Source organism: Camelina sativa, chromosome 15 (assembly GCF_000633955.1).
Source record: "Camelina sativa cultivar DH55 chromosome 15, Cs, whole genome shotgun sequence".
NCBI classification, from domain to species: domain Eukaryota; kingdom Viridiplantae; phylum Streptophyta; class Magnoliopsida; order Brassicales; family Brassicaceae; genus Camelina; species Camelina sativa.
This window is the reverse complement of record NC_025699.1, coordinates 2656465-2667018: the sequence shown is the minus strand read 5'-3', so window position 1 is coordinate 2667018 and position 10554 is coordinate 2656465. Positions and strand designations below refer to the sequence as shown.

General features: G+C 34.4%; 1 protein-coding gene across 2 annotated transcripts; it reads left to right on the top strand.

The window, feature by feature from the left end:
• On the top strand, window positions 3407–9322 carry LOC104744833 (serine/threonine-protein kinase STY17-like). Of its 2 annotated transcripts, XM_010465939.2 has the most exons (14): window positions 3407–4078; window positions 4254–4725; window positions 4805–5229; window positions 5347–5474; window positions 5608–5648; window positions 5774–5842; window positions 5990–6090; window positions 6172–6250; window positions 6450–6548; window positions 6723–6791; window positions 6880–6929; window positions 7018–7099; window positions 7533–7627; window positions 7762–9322. In XM_010465939.2, the coding sequence occupies exons 1-14, from the start codon at window positions 3774–3776 to the stop codon at window positions 7895–7897; spliced, it is 2151 nt and encodes a 716-aa protein (XP_010464241.1). In that variant the 5' UTR covers window positions 3407–3773; the 3' UTR covers window positions 7898–9322. The 2 variants fall into 2 exon arrangements, with proteins under 2 accessions (XP_010464241.1, XP_010464240.1); XM_010465938.2 differs by having other exon boundaries at window positions 4805–5474.

Genomic DNA, 10554 nt, shown 5'->3' with positions numbered 1-10554 from the left:
TGTCAATAATATATCACTATAATATGAAAGAATTTCAAGAAACCAAATATATTAAAACAAAAAGTATAACAATATATTAAATTACTCATAATATAATAACTCGCTTTTTAAAAACTATGTCTTATAATGACGTTCAACCCATGATTTAGAATATACATTGTTGAAATAACTTCATATATATAAACTAATATAACATATTTAAATTTTATTTTAAAACATAAAATATACAAAATTTTGTATAAATAAGTTTTAATCAGTGTTATAGTACGAATACTTATCTAGAATCATTAATAATATAAAACTTACAAAATAAATATATTTTTCAAGTCATCATATTTAACATATAATTTTACTGCATAATATTTATCTAAAAAAACTTTTTAAAATAATCATATAAATTATAGTTTATATAAAAATTACAATATAAATAAAATAAATTTTAATGGATTTTAATTTAATATGTTATTATATGGAAAAAACATATGATCCGAGAGAGATAGAAGAAAAAATTAAGTATGGTTTTGAATATAAAAAAAAGAGGTGAGTTAGTTAGAATGATATTTCAGCCGAGCTTATTTTTGTAGCTAGCGATTACAATATTGTAGTTGAAGCGGTGGGGCGGGGACTTCCAACTAATTTTTCTTCTAAATCAATTAAGAGTATATTATATGATCCGTCTGTAAATACTGCATATTTATTCCATCCCCATTCCCGAGTCGATCACTCTACTCACTAACACTTCACTAACTACTACTGTCTATGTAGACTGTATGTATATACGCAAATATGACAGTATGTACGTTAATTTAGATATTTTTTTGATAATAAAAAAAAAGAAATAATTTAGATTTATGTAACATAAAATTAATAATCATATATGGTTTGGAGACTATGGCCCTGTTCGTTTTCTTGTCGCTGGATCTAGCGACAGCGACCAACGACCGGTGACAGATTTTAGCGACAGCATATGTTGTTTGTTTGTCTGTTGCTAGCGACTATAGCGACTATCGCTAGAAACTGTCGCTAAATTGTTTGTTTGCCTGTCGTTGCGAATAAATACCATATATTTTTTTAAAAAATTAATAAAACTTAATTTTTGATAATTTAGTTTTTATTTTTAAAAAAATTTACATATAGCCATGAAAATAAATTAAAAACATATTTACATATTTTTAAATAATTAATTTGAATTTTATTTTTAATTTATTTATTTTAATATTGTTAAATTTAATTTGTTTATAACTAAATTTTTTTATAATTTTATTTAAATATATTCAAATTAATTTTTTATTTTATTTACTTAGATTTAGTTCAATTTTAATAACTACTAGTTGAGGACCCGCCCGATGTGCGGGTTTAAAATTTTAAAAATTATATTCAAATTTGTTGTATGTTATTTATAAATTTTATTTTTGTTATAATATATTGATTTATATCTATTTACAACTTTTTATGTATGTTATCAATAAAAGTAAATTTTTTTACACCTAAATATACCCTACGTTACAAATATATTACATAATATACTAATCAATGATGTAAAATCACAATAGTGTATGAACACCATGGAGAAAACCTTAATTCGGCCCTTATCTTTTATGGAGAGAATCTTGTGTCCAACTTCCTCCACCATGGAGAGAACCTTGGCTATACCTTCCTCAGTTGGGAAGATAACCTTACGTTAAACCTCCTCCACCTTCCTCCCTTTGGAAGATAACCTTGTGTCCAACCTCGTACACCATAGAGAGAACCTCAGTTTTGCCCTTATCCTGAGTGGAGAGAATATGTTATCGTCTTTTTGCTATCTCAAAATGGCTTGCTCCAACAACCAATAAAATAAAAAACTTTTTCTAACGTCACCAAATTTTTGTGATAGTAACTAATGTTAAATTTCTCAATGTATTTGTGGAAGTGTGTTTAACACACCATGATGTAGCCTCTGTCTCTGTAGCGCCTCAACTGCCACCTTACTTAGTGAGTCCATGTCTACTCTCAGTCCATGGGCTCGCCTTCCTAAGTGGGCCCTACATCTATTCCCGTTGTGGACCCACCCATATTCAATGGTCTGTTTGTTACGTCTGAGATTCTTTAAAAACTTGTTTACTGATCGTACAAATCAACAAATGATCTTTTCCTGTGTTTTGTTCTCACTCGCACAATTCCGACAATCACTTCGAGGAAAGTCACCCATCATGAAATTCTCTCAGGATCTTTAACCGATAAATAAATGCATTTTGGTGACATATATAGCCAAAATCAATTCTTTTAAACATTTCCGCAAACCAGGGTGTCACAGTCTTTGAGCTCCTATGGATCTATCAACAACGATTTATTTTCCAATTTATCTATCTATATTTGTTGCAAACTTATGTTTAAGCCTATTTTATCCATCTATTAGGTTGATGAACTTCTACTCGTTATCTCCCTTTAGGATTGAATGAATAATGGTACAATTATGTTTACAAAATAACGAAGAGTTTATGACCAACCAATCAAGGTTGAGAAATTAGAAGAAAATTAATTTGACATAATTAAATAAACAATAGAAAATTATAAGCACAGTAATATACGGATCCTAAATAATTCAAAGATGAAAATATAAATTAAATAAAATAATCTAAAAATACTAAAAAAAATTAAAAATACAATATTAAGAAAAGTATACGCATATATTATTTTTTGGGTCAACATATTAATATTACCTATTTCCAACTGAAAAATGAGAAAGTAGGAGAAAGTTTTGGTTTTAGAAAATAAGAAAAAATTACCTTCCCATTTTAAAAAAAAAATCCCAATTAAACAATCTTGAAAGCAGTATTTTTAAATAACTTAAAATTAAAAACAATTATATAATATATAATTTCGAATTTTATGAAATATATATATATATAATCTTCTTATAATTATTTTTAAAAACTTTTTTTTATATTCTGTAATTTTTAATAATTATCTTTTTATATTATTAATATTTTTTTAAACAAAATTTTTGTTTTTTGTTGTAATCAAGTTACACATGTTAAAATCAGAGATTGATAACTGGACACATGTCAAAATCTTGTTAATGGCTAACTTTCAAAACTCTACTTTATATAATAAGATACGTAGTTATATTTTTATATAATTAATTTTAATTTTGATCATATTTAATTTAAAAATTTGTTTTTTTTATTATTTTCCTTGATCACTATGTTGTTCGTTTGTCTGTCGCTGGATCCAGCGACTAGTTTCAGCGACTGATCGCTGATCGTTGGCGACAGTCGCTGAAAATTTTAACGACTGAAAATTACGGTTGCTGATCGCTAGCGACAATCGCTACGACTGATCGCTAGTTAGGGACAGGTAAACAAACAACTTTCTGTGCAAACGAACAGGCCCTACGGTTTTAGAGGGGGTAATAAACAAACAATATACACTAGAAGGATGTAGAATACAGTAGTATCTTTCTTATGTGTACAGTAGTACACTAGCTAGTATTAGTAGTTGTTTCTGGATGGTCAACTTTTCTTAAAATTTCATTCCCGAGAGAGAGGAACATTGTTGTATCTTTGTTAGGGAGGGAGAGAGAGACAGTGTCATCATCATTCATCACTCACTCTCTCCTTAGTCAAATCAAATCAAATCCCTACTTTTTTAGTTTTGACCACCATGGTTTAAGCACACTTCAAGGTCCGATTCAACTCGCGCGATTCCCCGATTCAATTCTGATTTCAGAGGGTAGAGTTTTGATTCCGGTGGTCTGGTGTAGTAAGGGTTTCCGTTTTCTGACCGCAATAATGGAGACTCCACCTGTGGAAGAGCTGCTGAAAAAGATGCTAGAGCTAGAGCAAAGTCAGGACCATCTAAAGCATGAGATGTCTAGGCTCACGGGGCTTAGGCAGCCGTCGCGTCTTATGTTGCCGGGTCAGCCGTCGCGGAAGGAGAAACGACGTATCCAGGGTTCGATGAGTTCCAGAGCTGGAGTTGGTGGTGGCAAAGAACCATCGGCAGGGAAGTTCAGTAATGAACAGTATTTGAATATTTTGCAGTCCATGGCTCAATCTGTTCATGTCTTAGATCTAAATACGCGAATTATCTTTTGGTAAGTAGTTAAGGCTTCCTCTTATTTTGTTGATGCCTGAACTTCGGAATTGTATAGTCAGTCAGTGATATGGTTTCACTTTCATGGGTAGACTCTTTGTATTATAGGTTGCATTGTTCATTTGTACTAGTGCTTTGTTCTCAGATTGCTATTCGATGGCATGATTTGTTTCCAGGAATGCCATGTCGGAAAAGCTTTATGGGTACTCTGCGGCGGAAGTAGTTGGGAAGAATCCACTTCATGTTATCGTAGATGATCATGATGCTGGCTTTGCGATGAATATTGCTCGACGTTGTGTCAATGGGGAGAGCTGGACTGGCGAGTTTCCTGTCAAGAGCAAATCAGGGGAGATCTTTTCGGCTGTTACTACGTGTTCACCCTTCTATGATGATAACGGCTCTATTATTGGGATCATTTCTATCACAAGTGACATAGCACCGTATTTGAACTCGAGAATCTCTTTGGCTAAACTGAAGGCAGAAGAAGAAGAAGAAGAAGAAGAAGAAGAAGAAACGAGTTCTATTCCTCCAAGGAGTAGTTTTGCCTCTAAACTTGGTTTGGATTCCAAAAGAGCTGTTATATCGAAACTTGGTTTTAACTCTGATCAGCCTATACAAGTTGCTATAGCATCAAAGATATCAAATTTGGTTAGTTCAATTCTAGGTTGCATATTCTGACCTTTTTATCTTGCTGTTGCATATTTTTTTACTAGTGTAAAAATTGCAGGCATCCAAGGTGAGCAACAAGGTCAGGTCGAAAATGCGAGCAGGCGATAATAGTGCCACACTTTCCGAGGGTGGCAGTGGGGATAGTCATTATTCAGACCATGGTGTCTTCGGTGCTACTTTCGCTGACCATAGGGAAGATGCAGCTTCAAGTGGTGCTAGCACACCGAGAGGGGATTTTATCCAGTCTCCTTTTGGTGTATTCACATGTGATGATAATAAGTTACCTTCAGAACCCTTGAAAGATTCCAGTGTTGAGAGTAATGGAAAGCATGCAATCCATAAGGTTCTCACCGCAAAAGCTGAAGAATGGATGATAAAGAAAGGCTTGTCACTGCCATGGAAAGGGAATGAGCAGGAAGGTTCAAAAAGAAAGTCTACTCATTTTGTATGGCCTTGGGTACAAGATGAAGAAGAGAAAAATAGGTATCACCAGATTAATCCCTCTGCTGGTGTTAAGTCTGAAAGCTATGGCTTTGACAGTAATAAGCCTACTGATGACGAGGCTTTTACTATGTGGTCTTCCTCTATAAATGGGAACAGCACAAGCAGTGTTAGTAGTTGCGGAAGTACTAGCAGGAGTGTTATGGATAAGATTAATACAGATAGTGATTGCTTGGAATATGAAGTTTTATGGGATGATTTGACAATTGGGGAACAAATTGGACAAGGTAGTTTATTTCACAAACAGATTATCATGTTTGCTAGACATATCCATTCTTTATAACATCATATATTTTACTATTTTATGTGATGTTCTGTCTCTGTTCTGCTAGTATGCTTCAATAATTTTCCATTGTACAGGTTCATGTGGAACTGTCTATCATGGACTCTGGTTTGGATCTGTACGTTTTTCGCTCCTGGTGATATTGTAGAATCTGCATCTGTTGATTTATTCACACTTCCATGGTAAAAAGAAAATTGCAAGTTCAGAGATCTGTCTTATTGAGAGTTGCTAATGTCACCGCAGGATGTAGCTGTGAAAGTGTTCTCCAAACAAGAATATTCAGAAGAGGTCATAAAATCTTTTAGACAAGAGGTACTGGTTTTGATCTTTTGTCCATAATGATTGCTCTGAATGTAGTTTTGCCGAAAGACAATTAATATTTGTATTGGTTTTCTAGTAGAACCAACATCCAAAAATTCCAGGTTATATATATATATTGGTCATGTTTTACTTTTGAAGGTATCGTTGATGAAAAGACTTAGACATCCTAACGTTCTGCTGTTTATGGGAGCTGTTACTTCACCTCAGCGTCTCTGTATAGTGTCTGAGTTTGTTCCACGGTTCAGTCTCGTCTCTTTACTTTCTTTGTGTTTTTGGGCCTTTAAGCCATAGTTCCTAATCATTTGAATTACAATTTGCAGAGGAAGTCTCTTCCGTCTACTACAGAAGAGTGTATCAAAACTTGATTGGAGGCGGCGTATCAATATGGCCTTGGATATTGTGAGTATTAAGTATACGTTCATTAGACATCTTATTTTTCCGTTTCTGTGGTCATTGACAGTTGTACGTAAACAATTTTCTAAGTATGGGCTGCTCTATTGGATTAATTCTTTGTATTTTTCTTGTTAACATTCTTGTTCACTCTATTTGACCTGTCACCGTACATCTCATACAGCGTATTACATGATTCTTCGCACAGGCTCGCGGTATGAATTATCTTCACTGTTGTAGTCCACCCATCATACATCGTGATCTGAAGTCGTCCAATCTGCTGGTAGACAGGAATTGGACCGTTAAGGTAACATTTTGGTCTTTCATCTTGCAATCCCGTAATTGAGATGAACAATAACTTTCCATCTTCAAACGGATTATATAGCTTTCTAAAACGAAATGAAGATAAAAATTATCACTTTACGTGTGAATGCTCTCTGGAACTACGAAGGTCGTCGACTTACAGTGACATCTCTAACAGGTAGCCGACTTTGGTCTTTCGCGTATCAAGCATCAGACATACCTAACCAGCAAATCTGGAAAGGGAACGGTACTTAACCTGGACTCTTTCGATTTGAATCCTGATTTATAGGCAGCTTCCCTCAATGATCTTGTTTGGCCTTGTACCTGTTTTGCAGCCTCAATGGATGGCACCAGAAGTTCTTCGAAATGAGTCTGCTGATGAAAAGTATATTCTTGTATTCTGTTGGTTAATTCCTTGATTTCTATTTTTCTAGCCGCAATCGCTAACTAGCTCATCTAATTTCTTGAGACAGGTCTGACATTTACAGCTTTGGAGTAGTACTATGGGAACTTGCCACAGAGAAGATACCATGGGAAAATCTCAACTCGATGCAGGTATTTCAATGAGCGATAGAATGGTGAAAAGAAAGTGTCTTCAACTGAAAATTGTACCTTGAAATCACATTTTTGGGCATAACTTACTTTTAGACAACATGTTTTGCTCTGTCAATGGAGCTGGAAAAATAACTAAAATCTTTGAGTCAAAAGATTAGTGTCAGGGTAACCGCTGTTAAAAATTCATCAGTACTTTCCGTTAACTAATTGTACTAGTTAGGAAGCTAGGGATTATTGTACTTACAGTAATCTGTAAAAAATACAAGTGAACTACATATATAGCCTTACTTTAAACAATATTTTTGCAACATCTCTACGAATTTGATGTCCTATATCCATCGCATGACTATTCTGCTTGTCAAGAAAATTTCATTTTTAGTCTCACTGCACTTCCTCTTGTTTACGAAGAGATGCATATTTGAATTCTCCGCAGGTGATCGGAGCTGTGGGGTTCATGAACCAGAGGCTGGAGATTCCAAAGGACATTGATCCTGCTTGGATCTCATTAGTGGAGAGTTGTTGGCACAGGTAATTAACATATTGAACATCGCCTTAGCCTCGCTAGAAGAATATCTTGTTGTGTTTCTCCTTGATTTATATAGATTTCACAGCTAATGGGGACATTATTTTGTGGTTCTATTTTGGTTTGTCCCACGCTGCAGCGATACAAAGCTGAGACCCACATTCCAAGAACTGATGGAGAAACTAAGAGACCTGCAAAGAAAGTATGCTTTACAGTCCCGACTGACTCGTGCTGGGTTACTTGAGAATGAGAACCCTGTCCTCAAGAACAACTAAACAAAAGGAAAGTTGACCCCTTTTCCCTTATGTGCCATTTTGCTCCGTGACGCACTGCTTCTAGCAACAGCAATGCTATGGTGGTCTGCCAGTGTCTCCTTCATCATTGAACAAAAGAGTGGAGCTGCTTCAGAAATTTGCAGAGTCTAATTTCCCTGCAGTTGAAGTACATGAATACGCAGTTCAAGTAGAGACATACACCACACTCTCTAAACCCAACAGCCTCGTACTCAGTGTCAATGGAGCCATTATATCTCTCTTGTTGGACATTCAAGCTGGAAGTGGGATGTTCGCTAAGCAAGAAATTAACGAAATCATCCATACATCTTGGTCTTGAAGCGATTTAAGTTGATTTGGATTGTATGAATTAATGGTTTCAGGCACACATTTGACCAGAGGAGACCAAAGCAGCCACTGTATCGACACCCATGGGAAGATGTCTTGTACACCAAGTCATTATTCACTTCACTTCTTGCCATCATCATATTATTATTTATATATTCCATCCCCTCCAATTAGGCCTTTCTTAATCTGGGAGTTTTTTTGTTGTGATGTCCCATACCATAATTTTTTGGTTATATTACACACAATGTCTCGGTAAAATTTATTAGGTTATAAACCCATCGAACTGTCACTGTAATTCGTACAAAAACTCTCTCTCTCTTATCTCTCTAAAATCTTTTAGAGGGAGAGAATGTTTGTTTTGCTGTCCGGTGTTTTCTGGCTTCTGTCCAACACTTTTAGCTTTCATAGTGGGATAGTTGGCTTTTATCTGGCGTCGTTGGCTCTTTTAGCAATGTCGGCCGGCTTTCTTCCGGCATAGGTGGCTCTGATTAGTATCTTTGGCCGGCTCTGCTTCTAGCATAGGTGGCTCTAATTAGCACCTGTGGCTGGCTTTGCTTCTGGTATCTTTCAGCTTCTATAGTGAAGATATTCGGCTTTGTCTCTAGCAATTCGTTGGTTGTTTTTCTGGCGAGTTGATACTTTCTGTGACTATGGCCAGCTTTTGCCCGCTATCCGTTCGTCTCTTCGGCGATTTCAGCAAGCTTTTGTCTCGGAATTTTTCCGGTTTTGTTTTATGGATCGATTGAGTTTTCATCGATTCTATGTTTGTCTTTTTAATGGCGGAAGCCTATAAATCTAGATCTAGACTGCTTTGTTGAAAATCGATTTTTCACTGGTTCTTGAAGACGAAGATTTGAAGCTCTGAAGTTACATATCGCGTCTGTGATTATCTGAAATTCCGGCGATTTAGAGTTTTCTGCAGGCGAAAAAACAACCGGCAGTGATGATCGGCGGTAGCCCCTGTTTCTTCCTCTTCTTCACGCGTGTTTTTGACCTCATCCTTTGTGCAACACGTGTCTTGTGTGTTCAATGTTTATCCATCAATTTTCTTCGTGGCAGTTTTAGATCATTTAGATTTAACTGGGCTTTCTTTTGGGCTTATGTATGGTTTGTTGTACTGGCTTATGAAATAAATAAAGAAACAATTGAGAAAAAAAAAAAAAAACCCATCGAACTGTGGTTAAAATAAAGAAATATGATGAGAATGTATCTTTGTTTCAAATTTGGAAATATCATGTCACTTTGACAAATTTATCTATTTTATTAACTTGACATATTATCAGATTGAAATAATAGTTCAAATTTGACATATTGTGGTAACCTGACATAGTATCAAATTGACATATTTAATTTAAATTGACATATTTCAAACTTGACTATGTTATTATAATAACCTGACATATTATCAAATTGAAATAACATAGTCTGCCAAATTCAATTTAAAGTGAAGACAACAATTTTGCTTATCTTAGAAGAAACAAAAATGGTATATCTCGCAAAAATCGGGTAGTCAAGTTTCTTAGGGGATGATTCTTCTGCGCATGTGATGATATTGAATGGATTAAGCTTTATTCTTCTAGAGATAAGTTTTCAAATCTTTTAGCTTTTTAAGGAAAGAAAAGTATAAATATATTGAAATATCGGTCATATCCAAATCCGAAAACGTAAACTATGCCACCTTGCCAAGTTAGCATTAATAAATGAAGAAAGACATCAGCAAAGAAAAAAGGAAATGACAAAAAAATAGTAAAATATATGATTTTCAATCTATAAAGGTGAATTAGTTGCCCGATATTTTGGCCGACATACAGGTCATACACAACAATACAGCAATTGCAATTGCAGCAATATTGGAGTTGAAGCGGTGGGGCGACGAGTTTCATATTTATTTTTGTTTGTTAAATAGTTTTTCGATAGTATTATGTATTTTTGTTATAGCTTTGAAAAAAGGTGGAACACGTAAGAAATTTAATGCACAAGTCACAAGTGATTGTATTTTTGTTTGTGGATTATAGTTGTCAACACTCTCTACAAATTTCATCTTTCTTACGTATTTTTTTTTTGTTTTTGTTTTTGTTTTTGTCTACATAACCAAGACTACCAAGTTACCAACAAATTGTCAAGTTACCAATAAAACAGAACCGGCCAACCTCCTTTTCCTCTCTCTTTCTCTAAAGTTCTAAATTTTAGGTCAATCTTTTAAAAATGCCTTTTAAAAAAATTAGATAAGTTTCTTGATTATGTTTTTTTTTTTTTTTTTTTTTTTTTTTTTTTTTTTTTTTTTTTTTTTTTTTTTTTTTTTTTTTTTTTTT

What these genes read in the sequence shown, in the direction of transcription:
- LOC104744833 (XM_010465938.2), top strand. Translation starts at nt 3,774, where the DNA reads ATGGAGACTCCACCTGTGGAAGAGCTGCTGAAAAAGATGCTAGAGCTA. An exon ending in CATCAAAGATATCAAATTTG is followed by an intron (nt 4,726 to 4,804) that starts GTTAGTTCAATT and finishes TAAAAATTGCAG; the next exon opens with GCATCCAAGGTGAGCAACAA. An exon ending in TCAATATGGCCTTGGATATT is followed by an intron (nt 6,251 to 6,449) that starts GTGAGTATTAAG and finishes TTCTTCGCACAG; the next exon opens with GCTCGCGGTATGAATTATCT.